The sequence below is a fragment of the Ranitomeya imitator genome, chromosome 2 (assembly GCF_032444005.1).
Source record: "Ranitomeya imitator isolate aRanImi1 chromosome 2, aRanImi1.pri, whole genome shotgun sequence".
NCBI classification, from domain to species: Eukaryota; Metazoa; Chordata; class Amphibia; order Anura; family Dendrobatidae; genus Ranitomeya; species Ranitomeya imitator.
Genome location: NC_091283.1, coordinates 808,439,016 through 808,455,627, shown reverse-complemented (window position 1 = coordinate 808,455,627; position 16,612 = coordinate 808,439,016). Strand labels below are relative to the sequence as shown.

Below are 16,612 nucleotides of genomic sequence, written 5' to 3'. Positions count from 1 at the left end.
TAGCGGATTTTTATGATTGGCAGCCGTCACACACTGAAAGACCCTTTTTATTGCAAAAAATATTTTTTGCAATACCACATTTTGAGAGCTATAATTTTTCCATATTTTGGTCCACAGAGTCATGTGAGGTCTTGTTTTTTGCGGGACGAGTTGACGTTTTTATTGAAAACATTTTTGGGCATGTGACATTTTTTGATCGCTTTTTATTCCGATTTTTGTGAGGAAGAATGACCAAAAGCCAGCTATTCATGAATTTCTATTGGGGGAGGCGTTTATACCGTTCCGCGTTTGGTAAAATTGATAAAGCAGTTTTATTCTTCGGGTCAGTACGATTACAGCGATACCTCATTTATATCATTTTTTTATGGTTTGGTGCTTTTATACGATAAAAACTATTTTACAGAAAAAATAATTATTTTTGCATCGCTTTATTCTCAGGACTATAACTTTTTTATTTTTTTGCTGATGATGCTGTATGGCGGCTCTTTTTTTGCGGGACAATATGACGCTTTCAGCGGTACCATGGTTATTTATATCTGTCCTTTTGATCGCGTGTTATTCCACTTTTTGTTCGGCGGTATGATAATAAAGCGTTGTTTTTTGCCTCGTTTTTTTTTTTTTTTCTTACGGTGTTTCCTGAAGGGGTTAACTAGTGGGACAGTTTTATAGGTCGGGTCGTTACGGACGCGGCGATACTAAATATGTGTACTTTTATTGGTTTTTTTTTTTTATTTAGATGAAGAAATGTATTTATGGGAATAATATTTTTTTTTTTTTTTCATTATTTTGGAATTTTTTTTTTATTTTTTTTACACATTTGGAAAAATTTTTTTTTACTTTTTTACTTTGTCCCAGGGGGGGACATCACAGATCAGTGATCTGACAGTTTGCACAGCACTCTGTCAGATCACTGATCTGATAGGAGTGCAGGCTGCTTCACAGTGCCTGCTCTGAGCAGGCTCTGTGAAGCCACCTCCCTCCCTGCAGGACCCGGATCCGCGGCCATCTTGGATCCAGGGCTCGAGCAGGGAGGGAGGTGAGGAGACCCTCGCAGCAACGCGATCACATCGCGTTGCTGCGGGGGGCTCAGGGAAGCCCGCAGGGAGCCCCCTCCCTGCGCGGTGCTTCCCTGCACCGCCGGCACATCGCGATCATCTTTGATCGCGGTGTGCCAGGGGTTAATGTGCCGGGGGCGGTCCGTGACCGCTCCTGGCACATAGTGCCGGATGTCAGCTGCGATAAGCAGCTGACACCCGGCCGCGATCGGCCGCGCTCCCCCCGTGAGCGCGGCCGATCAGCTATGACGTACTATCCCGTCCAGGGTCAGATAAGCCCAGGGCACCTCGACGGGATAGTACGTCTAAGGTCACAGAGGGGTTAAATAAAATGTTCATTTCTAGTACTTGGTTGAAAACATCACCAGACGCTGTGTTTCCTCATTTTTGACGCTCTGCCAGGCCTTCACTGCGGTGGTTTTCAGTTGCTGTTTGTTTGTGGGCCTTTCAGTCTGAAGTTTAGTCTTTAACAAGTGAAATGCATGCTCAATTGGGTGGAGATCAGGTGACTGACTTGGCCAATCAAGAATATTCCACTTCTTTGCTTTAATAAACTCCTGGGTTGCTTTGGCTTTATGTTTTGGGTCATTGTCCATCTGTAGTATGAAGCGACGACCAATCAGTTTGGCTGCATTTGGCTGGATCTGAGCACACAGTATGGCGGCTCTGAATACCTCAGAATTCATTCGGCTGCTTCTGTCCTGTGTCACATCATCAATAAACACTAGTGACCCAGTGCCACTGGCAGCCATGCATGCCCAAGCCATCACACTGCCTCCACCGTGTTTTACAGTTGATGTGGTATGCTTTGGATCATGAGCTGTACCACGCCTTCACCATACTTTTCTCTTTCCATCATTCTGGTAGAGGTTGATCTTGGTTTCATCTGTCCAAAGAATGTTCTTCCAGAACTGTCCTGGCTTTTTTAGATGTTTTTTAGCAAAGTCCAGTCTAGCCTTTTTATTCTTGATGCTTATGAGTGGCTTGCACCGTGCAGTGAACCTTCTGTATTTACTTTCATGCAGTCTTCTCTTTATGGTAGATTTGGATATTGATACGCCGACCCCCTGGAGAGTGTTGTTCACTTGGTTGGCTGTTGTGAAGGGATTTCTCTTCACCATGGAGATTATTCTGCGATCATCCACCACTGTTGCCTTCCGTGGGCGCCCAGGTCTTTTTGCATTGATGAGTTCCCCAGTGCTTTCTTTCTTTCTCAATATGTACCAAACTGTAGATTTTGCCATTCCTAATATTGTAGCAAATTCTCGGATGGGTTTTTTCTGTTTTCGCAGCTTAAGGATGGCTTGTTTCACCTGCATGGAGAGCTCCTTTGACCTCATGTTTACTTCACAGCAAAACCTTCCAAATGCAAGCACCACACCTCAAATCAACTCCAGGTCTTTTATCTGCTTAATTGAGAATGACATAACAAAGGGATTGCCCACACGTGTCCATGAAATAGCCTTGGAGTCAATTGTCCAATTACTTTTGGTCCCTTTAAAAACAGGATGGCACGTGTTAAGGAGCCGAAACTCCTAAACCCTTCATCCAATTTTAATGTGGATACCCTCAAATGAAAGCTGAAAGTCTGAACTTCAACTGCATCTGAATTGTTTTGTTTAAAATTCATTGTGGTAATGTCTATAACCAAAATTAGAAAAATGTTGTCTCTGTCCAAATATATATGGACCTAACTGTATATAGGATGGACAGCAGTGTGAGCAGTCTTTATTTTTACGTCAGTGTTTATGGTATCTCCAGAATTAATTCAGGATGGGCAGCAGTGTGAGCAGCCTCTTCTTACCTCAGAACCCTGGCATCTCCAGTATTAAGTCAGATAGACAGGGTGGACAGCAGTGTGAGCAGCCTCTTCTTACCTCAGAACCCTGGCATCTCCAGTATTAAGTCAGATAGACAGGGTGGACAGCAGTGTGTGCAGCCTCTTCTTACCTGTGCATCCCTGGTATCTCCAGTATTAAGTCAGATAGACAGGGTGGACAGCAGTGTGTGCAGCCTCTTCTTACCTCAGCACTCCTGGTATCTCCAGTATTAGATCAGATAGACAGGGTGGACAGCAGTATGAGCAGCCTCTTCTTACCTCAGAACCCTGGCATCTCCAGTATTAAGTCAGATAGACAGGATGGGCAGCAGTGTGAGCAGCCTCTTCTTACCTCAGAACCCTGGCATCTCCAGTATTAAGTCAGATAGACAGGATGGGCAGCAATGTGAGCAGCCTCTTCTTACCTCAGAACCCTGGCATCTCCAGTATTAAGTCAGATAGACAGGGTGGACAGCAGTGTGAGCAGCCTCTTCTTACCTCAGAACCCTGGCATCTCCAGTATTAAGTCAGATAGACATGGTGGACAGCAGTGTGTGCAGCCTCTTCTTACCTCAGAACCCTGGCATCTCCAGTATTAAGTCAGATAGACAGGGTGTACAGCAGTGTGAGCAGCCTCTTCTTACCTGAGCACCCCTGGTATCTCCGAATATCTACTGGTAGTACATCTTCTCACACATGAAGAAGTGAAAAAGCGCTTCGTACTGCACATGCTTTCAGACTCCTGTCCTGTTAATATTCTATACAGGCTTCTGTTAGTGTAACAACAGTCATTTTAATTCTATTGTGATCATATCTCTAGACATAAAAAGTGTGATTTGCTAAATAAAGTTATTTAAGAATTTATTTATAATTACATTTTCTTTAGATATTTTTTCATTTTCCGGGAGAGCCCCTTTGAGATTTATTATAGGCTGTAATATACAACTATAGTCTTGCTTTAGCAATCCCTAATGAAGCCATAAGAAGCTAATGGAAGCTGAAAGGGCCCAGCGGTCTGCAGCAGGCCGTAGTCTCCATGAAAGCTATCAGTGGGGAATCTGATGCCTGGTACTCCAGCACCAAAAATTCTGCTAGACTGTGTCTCATAGATATGTTGCACGTCCTCTCTGCCGTTCTGGATACACCTTAAGCTGATGACTATCGTGTTCATGGGACTGAGTTACAGTTTTGACGATGTAATGAAATATACAACAATGTGTCTCCTTTTTAGTAGCACCGTTTTGGCTACAGAAGCAACTCAATTAGTCTTTTGTGCCCGTGATGCAGAAGTTAAGATTGTGGATGTAACACCCAGACTCATTGTAGTTTTACTGAGCCCTTAGAAAAACCCATAGGAAAACATAATTTTGCTGTCTTAATAAACACTGCAACAATTTAAAATAGCTTTTGGCGCATTTACCAGTTGCAGGAGCTGTCACAATTCCCATGCTCTCGAACGTGCCATAAATTGATTTTGATTGGGTGTTTCCTCTTCATCAGCATTCCTCCAGTACTATAGGGCCGGCTTCACACTTGCGAGTTTTACGGACGTAAGAGCGCAGAAACTACGTCCGTAAAACTCGCAAAAAATACGGCACAATTATTCTCTATGCCCCTGCTCCTATCGCCCGTATTTTACTGATCAGTATTATACGGCTTTCTACGGCCGTACAAAATCGCAGCATGCTGCGTTTGTCACCGTACTGCGCAAGAAATACGCCAATGAAAGTCTATGGAAGCGTGAAAAATACGGATTTCACACGGACAAGCAGTGTGACTTGCGAGAAATACGCAGCGCTGTTAGAGAGAAAAGCCGGTAATTCAGTGCGGTGTACAGAAAAATCACACTGACAGCTTACAGTCCAATAGGTAGAATAAATGTGGACACATAGAATAGGTATATATATATATATATATATATATATATATGTCAGTGAGACACATATATGTATATATATTAATATTTATTCCAGCGCTATACAGCTTGAAAGCCGGTAATTCAATTACCGGCTTTTTCTTTCTCCTTCCTAAAAGCCGACATGATATGAGACATGATTACATACAGTAAACCATGTCTTCTCTCCATTTTTTTTGCAGATTCCACACTACTAATGTCAGTAGTGTGTATCTGCAAAATTTGGCCGTTCTAGCTCTTAAAATAAAGGGTTAAATGGCGGAAAAAATTGGCGTGGGCTCCCGCGCAATTTTCTCCGCCAGAGTAGTAAAGCCAGTGACTGAGGGCAGATATTAATAGCCTGGAGAGGGTCCACGGTTATTGGCCCCCCCCTGGCTAAAAATATCTGCCCCCAGCCACCCCAGAAAAGGCACATCTGGAAGATGCGCCTATTCTGGCACTTGGCCACTCTCTTCCCATTCCCGTGTAGCGGTGGGATATGGGGTAATGAAGGGTTAATGCCACCTTGCTATTGTAAGGTGACATTAAGCCTAATTAATAATGGAGAGGCGTCAATTATGACACCTATCCATTATTAATCCAATTGAATGAAAGGGTTAAATAAAACACAAACACATTATTTAAAATTATTTTAATGAAATAAAAACAATGGTTGTTGGAGTATTTTATTCTACGCCCAATCCAGTCACTGAAGACCCTCGTTCTGTGAAAGAAAAAACATAATAAACCAACAATATACTTACCCTCCGCAGATCTGTAACGTCCAACGATGTAAATCCTTCTGAAGGGGTTAAAACATTTTGCAGCAAGGAGCTTTGCTAATGCAATGCTACTCCTCGCTGCAAAACCCCGGGGAATGAGGCTAAATATAGATCAATGAGCTATATTTAGCTTCATTTGCGGTGAGGCGCCCTCTGCTGGATGTTCATAGATCGTGGGAAATTTCCTAGAAAGCTCCCAGGCTTTCTAGGCAAGTTCCCACGATCTATAAACAGCCAGCAGAGGGCGCCTCACCGCAAATGAAGCTAAATATAGCTCATTGATCTATATTTAGACTCATTCCCTGGGGTTTTGCAGCGAGGAGCAGCCTGCATTAGCAAAGCTCCTTGCTGCAAAATGTTTTAACCCCTTCAGAAGGATTTACATCGTTGGACGTTACAGATCTGCGGAGGGTAAGTATATTGTTGGTTTATTATGTTTTTTCTTTCACAGAACGAGGGTCTTCAGTGACTGGATTGGGCGTAGAATAAAATACTCCAACAACCATTGTTTTTATTTCATTAAAATAATTTTAAATAATGTGTTTGTGTTTTATTTAACCCTTTCATTCAATTGGATTAATAATGGATAGGTGTCATAACTGACGCCTCTCCATTATTAATTAGGCTTAATGTCACCTTACAATAGCAAGGTGGCATTAACCCTTCATTACCCCATATCCCACCGCTACACGGGAATGGGAAGAGAGTGGCCAAGTGCCAGAATAGGCGCATCTTCCAGATGTGCCTGTTCTGGGGTGGCTGGGGGCAGATATTTTTAGCCAGGGGGGGGCCAATAACCATGGACCCTCTCCAGGCTATTAATATCTGCCCTCAGTCACTGGCTTTACTACTCTGGCGGAGAAAATTGCGCGGGAGCCCACGCCAATTTTTTCCGCCATTTAACCCTTTATTTTAAGAGCTAGAACGGCCAAATTTTGCAGATACACACTACTGACATTAGTAGTGTGGAATCTGCAAAAAAAATGGAGAGAAGACATGGTTTACTGTATGTAAACCATGTCTCAAATCATGTCGGGTTTTAGGAAGGAGAAAGAAAAAGCCGGTAATTGAATTACCGGCTTTCAAGCTGTATAGCGCTGGAAAAAATATTAATATATATACATATATGTGTCTAATGACATATATATATATATATATATATATATATATATAGACAGTATATACAGTGGGGCAAAAAAGTATTTAGTCAGTCAGCAATAGTGCAAGTTCCACCACTTAAAAAGATGAGAGGCGTCTGTAATTTACATCATAGGTAGACCTCAACTATGGGAGACAAACTGAGAAAAAAAAATCCAGAAAATCACATTGTCTGTTTTTTTATCATTTTTTTTGCATATTATGGTGGAAAATAAGTATTTGGTCAGAAACAAACAATCAAGATTTCTGGCTCTCACAGACCTGTAACTTCTTCTTTAAGAGTCTCCTATTTCCTCCACTCATTACCTGTAGTAATGGCACCTGTTTAAACTTGTTATCAGTATAAAAAGACACCTGTGCACACCCTCAAACAGTCTGACTCCAAACTCCACTATGGTGAAGACCAAAGAGCTGTCAAAGGACACCAGAAACAAAATTGTAGCCCTGCACCAGGCTGGGAAGACTGAATCTGCAATAGCCAACCAGCTTGGAGTGAAGAAATCAACAGTGGGAGCAATAACTAGAAAATGGAAGACATACAAGACCACTGATAATCTCCCTCGATCTGGGGCTCCACGCAAAATCCCACCCCGTGGGGTCAGAATGATCACAAGAACGGTGAGCAAAAATCCCAGAACCACGCGGGGGGACCTAGTGAATGAACTGCAGAGAGCTGGGACCAATGTAACAAGGCCTACCATAAGTAACACACTACGCCACCATGGACTCAGATCCTGCAGTGCCAGACGTGTCCCACTGCTTAAGCCAGTACATGTCCGGGCCCGTCTGAAGTTTGCTAGAGAGCATTTGGATGATCCAGAGGAGTTTTGGGAGAATGTCCTATGTTCTGATGAAACCAAACTGGAACTGTTTGGTAGAAACACAACTTGTCGTGTTTGGAGGAAAAAGAATACTGAGTTGCATCCATCAAACACCATACCTACTGTAAAGCATGGTGGTGGAAACATCATGCTTTGGGGCTGTTTCTCTGCAAAGGGGCCAGGACGACTGATCCGGGTACATGAAAGAATGAATGGGGCCATGTATCGTGAGATTTTGAGTGCAAACCTCCTTCCATCAGCAAGGGCATTGAAGATGAAACGTGGCTGGGTCTTTCAACATGACAATGATCCAAAGCACACCGCCAGGGCAACGAAGGAGTGGCTTCGTAAGAAGCATTTCAAGGTCCTGGAGTGGCCTAGCCAGTCTCCAGATCTCAACCCTATAGAAAACCTTTGGAGGGAGTTGAAAGTCCGTGTTGCCAAGCGAAAAGCCAAAAACATCACTGCTCTAGAGGAGATCTGCATGGAGGAATGGGCCAACATACCAACAACAGTGTGTGGCAACCTTGTGAAGACTTACAGAAAACGTTTGACCTCTGTCATTGCCAACAAAGGATATATTACAAAGTATTGAGATGAAATTTTGTTTCTGACCAAATACTTATTTTCCACCATAATATGCAAATAAAATGTTAAAAAAACAGACAATGTGATTTTCCGGATTTTGTTTTCTCAGTTTGTCTCCCATAGTTGAGGTCTACCTATGATGTAAATTACAGACGCCTCTCATCTTTTTAAGTGGTGGAACTTGCACTATTGCTGACTGACTAAATACTTTTTTGCCCCACTGTATATATATTTTTTTCTTTTTGGGACACATGGATCATTTCTATAGCGGTATGTTGGTTTTGCAAGCCTGCGAGAAAACCACGCAGTACGGATGCCATACGGATTACATACGGAAGATGCCGTGCGCAAAAAACGCTGACACACCCTGCCTACGGAGGAGCTACTGACCACTATTTTCGGGACATTTCAGCGTATTACGGCCGTAATATACGGACCGTATTTTCATACGCTGAGTGTGAAGCCGGCCTAGGTGTGAGGACTTCCATTGCTCTCACATATTGGAATGAATTGTGCCTGCCATTGTGCCTTAAATCGAATGCTCAGCCAATCTCTCAGTGGCAGGTAGGTGAACGTGAGCCGAGCGACGCGTCTCGCCATCTGTGTGCTGTCAGGTACACCTGACGACAATCAGTGGACAGCAAGTGACACACGAGGGAGACGTCTATTGGCCGACACTTTTGGGTGATTTTTCTGGAGCAATACAATATAATTATGTTATTTGCAGATTGTTCATTCATTGAAATATCTATTAAATGAGATCAAGTTGTCATAAAGTACAGAAACCATACCGCCATATGGATCTCTGGTGGTTCCAGAGATATGCGGGGGTCTGGGTGATACATCCAGAGACTGAATAACTAAATAAAGGAATGTTATGGGTGATACCTTTTATTGCACCCTCATTTTTGCGTTGTTAAAGGCTAACCTACCAATAGTTTAAGTCTACCAATCTATTCCTTTGGAGCCCCCTGTTATTGCTTTATTTGCCGTTTCATTAACAATCCTTAACAGCTTAAATAGTACAAAGTCTTACACAAGAGGACACTTATATTTTGCAGATTATTTTTCTACTTAAGGTCAAACAGGTTGTACTTGTAAGCAGATTATGGATTTCCTTTACTGACGCATTAAACGCCATACTTGGCAATTATCTGCTTCTAGGTGCTTGTAAATGACACCAACGTCCTTGAATATGCTCAACAACTAATGGCCTACACCAGGGGAGCTTCGGACTTCACTGATAAGATGGATGTGTTGCTAGTGGCCGACATGATGGAAAAGATGATAACCTATGTGGGACAAATAAAACACGTAAGTTTGAAGTTCGTTGCAAAAAAAAGCCATTAAATCTCCAGTGCAAGGACTGCAAAAGTAAAGCTTAGAACTGAGCTAAGAGTTGTTTGTGGCTATTGTTAATGAAGACATAATCTAGGCGAACATGTCTTTGGTTTCTCTGAATTTAAAGACACCTTTGACATGAGAAAAAAATATTTTTACCTTTACTAATTTCAGTCTGAAATCTTCATTCCTTCATTAGTTTTCAGTCCCCATGATATGCAGTTGCAGCCTGAATTAAATTTCAGCATTTTCTCCTGTGGGAGTGTCTCTCCCAGTAATATAGGCTGGATATGAGGTCTTTGTATTTCCAGGCTTTTGCCGTCTTCAATTGCTTTCATGAATGAGCACAGCTCTGACACTGTACTTGTTTTTTCTATGTACTTTCTTCCTTATCTGCTTTCTCTGCCCTCCCTGAGATACTTTCTCCCCTCTCCAGCACAAATTCTAACATTAGCCAGAGTGCAATACGATTTTTTATCAGATTGCACTCGTCCGTTTTTCATACAGAGGAGTATGATCCCTAAACAAAATTCTCTTATTGGATAGAAGGGTGGTGCTTTCATCCTTTTTTTTTTAATGCTTTGCTACCTAGGTTTTTTTTGTTTAACCTTATATGCAAAGTTAAGCAACATCCTAATGGTTTTCATTAAAAAAAAAAAACATTTTGCTGTGGTAAACTGTCTATTGGTCCTGTATATAGTTGAGTGATACTGCAAAACGTATACAAATCGATCAGAGTATCTTGTTCTCTCTCCTCCCCCCTTCTCTTCTCTCAGGGTTAGAGATAGCAGGAGGAACTGCATATACTGCAAAACGCATGTGTAGTTTAATGTTCACGTATTTAGCTAATAATTAAATAACTTAACGAAACAAATGGCGTTGGGTCCCCCGAAATGTTAATAACCAGCAGAGGGAAAGCAAGTGGAGTAATAGTATTGGGGTTGATGTCAGCTCTGTATTGGCGGCTTACATCAAGCCCAGGGGTTGAAAAATAATAAACAATCATATTCCTCACCTGTCCAACTAAATGACAATCCAGTGTAGCTCTGGTACATCTAGATGTCAGGCTGAACTTTGGCATAATGCCATTGTTCAGCCTGGCAGCCAGCAGAGACACTGAGCTGCGCGTCATATTATGGATGTGCCATTTCTGGGGGCGGCTGAGCGCTGATGTTTTTAGTCTGGAAGGAGGCCAGATAGGAAAAAGCATTGAGAACAGACCTGTGGTATAACTGCTTACAGACTTGCATAGAAACAGTGTTGTGTGTGAAGAGGGGAGATTACCATATATTTGATAGTACGTTCTGAAGGAAAGCAAGGAATAAGTGGCAGGAGGATTCCAGATCTCAGGCTAGGAGCCTAGGGAAGACTGAAGGTACCGTCACACTAAGCGACGCTGCAGCGATACCGACAACGATGTCGATTGCTGCAGCGTCGCTGTTTGGTCGCTGGAGAGCTGTCACACAGACAGCTCTCCAGCGACCAACGATCCCAAAGTCCCCGGGTAACCAGGGTAAACATCGGGTTACTAAGCGCAAGGCCGCGCTTAGTAACCCGATGTTTACCCTGGTTACTGTTGTAAATGTAAAAAAACAAACACTACATACTTACATTCTCGGTGTCTGGTCATGTCCCTCGCTTTCAGCTTCCCGCACTGACTGAGTGCCGGCCGTAAAGTACAGCGGTGACGTCACTGCTGTGCTGTACTTTACGGCCGGCCGGCGCTCACCAGTCAGTGCGGGAAGCTGAAGGCGAGGGACATGACCAGACACCGGGAATGTAAGTATGTAGTGTTTGTTTTTTTACATTTACAACGGTAACCAAGGTAAACATTGGGTTACTAAGCGTGGCCCTGCGCTTAGTAACCCGATGTTTACCCTGGTTACCAGTGAAGACATTGCTGAATCGGCGTCACACACGCCGATCCAGCGATGTCAGTGGGAGATCCAGCGACGAAATAAAGTGCTGGACTTTCCCCAGCGACCAACGATCTCCCAGCAGGGGCCTAATCATTGGTCGCTGTCACGCATAACGATTTCGCTAACGATATCGTTGCTACGTCACAAAAAGCAACGATATCGTTCAGTGTGACGGTACCTTAAGCTAAAGGAAGGATTCCTTATCTCAGGCAAACAGGTCTTAATCAAGCAATTATCTATATTAGAGAAGAAGCTAGAGAGTTGCCATACGGAGACACAAGTCATCCTATGGAAAGCTGGGGATGCAGTGGTAAAGCAAGGAGCGTGTGGCTCTCATCAAATGGAATTTTAGAGTAGTAGTGAGGAGTCGTACTGACATACCTCAGCCGGTGAGGCCTTCAGAAATCAACTAGGAGTTGACAGTAGCTGTGAGTAGTCCTCGATCCATGTGATCCTCACAGAGGAAGATGGAGCTTCCCATAATGGTTTGCTGGAAGTAATGTATCGCCACATGTAACGGTAAAGTTCCTGCCAATGGATTGTGCAGAAAAAGTATTTATAAAGTGATGTGCCTGCTATCTGATATATATACTTCTCATCAAGTTGTTGTTCAGTAATGAAACGTTTATTTTTGGACTTTGGTCTCCCTCATTCATCTCTTATCTGGTCCTGACTGGCCTGCCAAGTCAAATGTCAGCGTGCGGTGTGCAGAGCCGTATCGCGGAGGTAACACATCCAGCCAGGTCCCCCATTTTCCTATGACATGGCGGGAGTTGATGATGCTCAACTTCCCTACGACTACCACCCCACACCACTTTACAGATGCTTGCATACAAATTTTGACTCATCTTTGTAACTTTCGTGAAGAAATGCCATAGATAATTATATTTCTTTCTAATCAACTTACATGGGCTATATTAATATCTTAGAAGTAAAACTTAGACACATCAATAATACATTATTGATCTTTTAGGAGGACGGCACGCTGCTTCGAATCGCATTCAATTGTAAATACAAATTAAATCAAAGCAAATGGGCGCAAGCGTGAGAGCAAAAACAGCAGGGAAAACTAACGAGCGTAGGCAATGCATGCTGGGAGTTTTTGTTTATTAACAGCTGGAGTGCCCCGGGTTCCCGCGCCCGCCTTATATTGTATGAAGAAATATGAAGACGCAGTCATCATGTAGTTACATCTGATCCGAACAGGTCCCTGCTTTATTCTTCAAGCCTTTTTCACTTATTCAAAGTGAAGGTGGAATTATGATCAGCTCCTTGGCCTAGGTTGGGTTTCTTCAATCCCTTCTTATCAGCTGGGGGACGGTGTGTGTTGCCCATGCATAAAGCGGTTGTCCGACAGTAGATTCATTTTATTTTTGAATTCCTCTAGTTTTCCATAGTTTTCAACTACAGGACAGTCCCAGATTTGGGTCTACACCCCTCTGTCATGGGTGGTCTGCCGAATGGCCTTCACTGCCACCATAGCACCTTTCCCCTTCTGACATCTCCTCCTGCCAGGGTAGGAAAAAAAAAGTCAATAGGTGTGTGACATATTATTTCTCCAGTAATTGTCTATTTGGGTATTCATTGTACATATTGACCTCTCCACTCATACGGGGCTTTGGGTCCCCACTCTCAGGATCAGGGGTTTGAGCAACTGAACCCCTAGTGATCGTACAGTTATCATCTATACTGGTGATAGATGTTAAACTATATTTCCTGATCTGCTTAGAGGGCTGTCTCCAGGTACTTCGAACACCCTTTTACCACCCCCACATTGATATATTTGATTAAAAAAATTATATTTGGTTTTAAATATTATATTATATTTATTCATAAGTTTCCATATTCCCAATAGCTCAATACATAGACTTGCTTTGTAATGTGGCATTTAATTTACTAAATAAATTGCATTTATAAGTAATTACTCTGCTGGCTGTTTGACAGCTGCTTAATGTAAGTTGTTCTAACTTCAGGCTGCCATGGGCAGCTTTCTGAAATGGGTTGGGAATAAAAGATATAAAGGGAGACAGCGGAAGAGAAAGTGAATTGAGGTGAAGAACTGAAATATAAGACTTTGATATATTTAGCTGTACAGATGATTATCACAAATGACCAACAATGTCAAGTATAAGCCAAAATAAAAAGTGCAGAAATTACCATAAATTGTACTAAGTTTCAGTCTGCATTCTTCATTTCTGCCTTCATTATCAGACCTCATGATATGCAGTTTACAGCCTTGTCAAAGCTTCAGGTTTTTTTTTATTGTGGGAGTGTACCTCTCTGTAATATAGGCTGGATGCAATGAATGTCTTTGAGTATCCAAGGTACTGCTGACATTTCTAGATCCCATAGCAGCACAGCTTCTATACTGCACTTACTTTCTCTTCATCCATTTTCCTTCTTTTCTGTAGCCTTCTTTCTTTGAACTCTCCAATACTATAGCTGTTGTCTCCTATCTCCACAATAACCCCTTCCTACTGGTTTCTCTTAGGGCAGGGACAGACGACCGTTGATTCTCTCAAACAAGAAAATTGGGTCTATTATGCAAATGATACTCTGAGTGTGAGCATAGAGTCATTCGATTCTCTTGGATGAGGCAAAGATGGAGAACAAAAATTCTCCATTCTTTGAGTGCAGTAAAATCGGACTGCACTCAGATGTCATTCGAGTGCAGTCCGAAGTTTTCCACGGACTCATTGACTTGCATGGCCAAGTGAATATTGGATCAAACTCGGGCATGCAGACACTTTTTCCCCAGACAGGCTATGTCCAAGGAGAAAAATAGACATGTGCATGGTCCCATAGATTAACATTGGTCTGAGTGCAATTTGATGTTTTGTTGGATCACACTCGGACTAAATGTATGCTTGTCTGCACCAGCCCTCAGAGAAAGGTGGAGGATGGGTAAAGCAGAGAGAGCCATCAGGAGCAGGAGCTCTGACGGATTTGTAACCTTTTGGAAAAACACTCAGCTAGATAAAGTTACTTACTGATACTGTGCAGCAGCACAATAGCAGAACATTTTTGCTTTCTTGGTCTTTTTTCAGAGAATATGAATGATAACACCAGAACTTTTTGGCCATGTGCACACGCTGCGGATTTTGCTGCGGATCCGCAGCATTTCCGCAGCTGCGGGTCCACAGCCTTTCCGCAGCTGCGGGTTCGCAGCGGTTTCCCATGCGTTTACAGTACCATGTAAACCTATGGGAAATGCAATCCGCAGTGCACATGCTGTGGAAAAAAACACGCGATAACGCAGCGGTTTATTTTCCGCAGCATGTCAATTCTTTGTGCGGATTCCGCAGCGGTTTTACACCTGCTCCATAATAGAAAACCACAGGTGTAAAACCGCAGTAGAATAGACACGAAAATCGTGGAAAATCTGCAGCAAATCCGCAGGAAAAATGCACTGTTTTTGTCCTGCGGATTTATCAAATCCGCTGCGGAAAAATCCGTAGTTGACCTTCCTACTTGTGCACATACCCTTACTCCACTCATGGTTAGTGGTTGGGTGAAGCCATTTATTGTCAAACTACGGTGTTTTCTCTTTTTAAATCATAATGACAACCCAAAACATCCAAATGACCCTGATCAAAAGTTTGCATACTCCATTTCTTAATTGTCATGATCCAGTCCTGAGTTTGTATTCAGCTGTCTTGTCTCTGGACTGGTCATGTGGGAGTTAATCCCCCTCTGCCTCTATGTGAAGCTGGCTGAGCTGTTTAAGTCCTCTGCAGCCTGTGGGCCAGTGTCAGCTATAGTTCATGCTGCATGGCTTGGGCACCTGACGTGTATACTTGTACTAGTGTTCCTTTTGCCTCTGACTGCCTGTACCCATTTATGACTTGTTCTGACTTTTTCTACTCTGGCTTGTACCCCGACTTCGTCTTACATCTCACGTTTTGGTTACCACATTCCCGGTAGGCTCTGACTTCTTGTTTGTCCCCAACTATTCCTCTGACTCCCCCTGTGTACTGCGCTGACCTCTCTGTGTATGACCATGGCTTGTCTGACTTCTCTTTCATTACCTGTGGCACCTGTGTTGTTGTTCAGTGTTGCTGCGCTGTATGTACAACCTCTTTTCCTTAACCAGCACCCCCTGTTGGAGGTTACTGCACTGCAGCAGCACATTATATTAATACTGTGTATTGCCCCCTCTAATATCAATGACAGCTTGAAGTCTTTTGTGGCTGTTGTGGATGAGCTTCTTTATTTTTTAAGAAGGGAAAGCTGCCCACACTTCTTGGCAAAAAGCCTCCAGTTCCTGTAAATTCTCTGGGCTGCCTAACATGAACTCAAGCTTGAGATCTACCCTGAATGGCTCAATAATATTGTGGTCAGGAGACTGAGATGGCCACTCCAGAACCTTCTGTTCTGCTGTAGCAAATGACAGGTTGGCTTAGCCTTGTGTTTTGGATCGTTGTTATGTTGGAACGTCCAAGTACGTCCCATGTGCAGCTTCCAGGCTGATGAGTGGAAATTTGCCTCCAGTATTTGCTGATAACACGCTGCATTCATCTTTCCTTCAACTTTGACCAAGTTTCCTGTGCCTTTGTAGCTTACACATCCCTAAAACATCAGTGATCCACCTCCGTGCTTTACAGTAGGAATGGTGTTCCTTTCATCATAGGCTTTGTTGGCCTATCTACCAAAAGTAACATTTATGGTTGTGGCCAAAAAGTTAAATTTTTTTCTCAACACTCCAAATTACCTTATTCCAGAAGTTTTGAGGCTTGTCTCTGTGCTGTTTTGCATATTGTAAGCCAGAAACTTTGTGCAATTTGCGCAGTAATGGCTTTCTTCTGGCAACTCGACAATGCAACCATTTTTTCTTCAAGTGCCTCCTTATTGTGCATCTTGAAACAGCCACACTGCTAGTTTTCAGAGAGTCCTGTATTTCAGCTGATGTTATTTTTGGGGTTTTCTTTGCATCCCAAACATTTTTCCTGGCACTTATGGATGACATTTTTGTTGGTCTACCTGACTGTGGTTTTGTTTTTACAGAGACCCTGATTTTCCATTTGTTTATCACAGTCTGAACGCTGCTTTTTGTATCCCTTTCCTGTTTTATACAGTTCTACTACCTTTTCCTGTAGATTCGTTGATGATTCTTTTGCTTTCCCCATGACTCACAATACAGAAATGTCAGTGGCTGGATGAAAGATGCATGAGTCTGTCTGGATCCCAGAAACTCGCTCAGCTTTTATGCACACACACTGATTACAAGCAAACAGG

At 42.8% G+C, this 16,612-nt stretch overlaps 1 protein-coding gene across 2 annotated transcripts in view; it reads left to right on the top strand.

Moving 5' to 3' along the window:
• ADGRA1 (adhesion G protein-coupled receptor A1) overlaps positions 1-16,612 on the top strand; it is an 873,399-nt gene that overhangs the window by 260,050 nt on the left and 596,737 nt on the right. For both annotated transcript variants that reach the window (XM_069753826.1, XM_069753828.1), the window contains exon 10: positions 9,282-9,431. In XM_069753826.1, the coding sequence (XP_069609927.1) occupies positions 9,282-9,431 (150 nt within the window). The remainder of the gene's footprint in view (positions 1-9,281; positions 9,432-16,612) is intronic.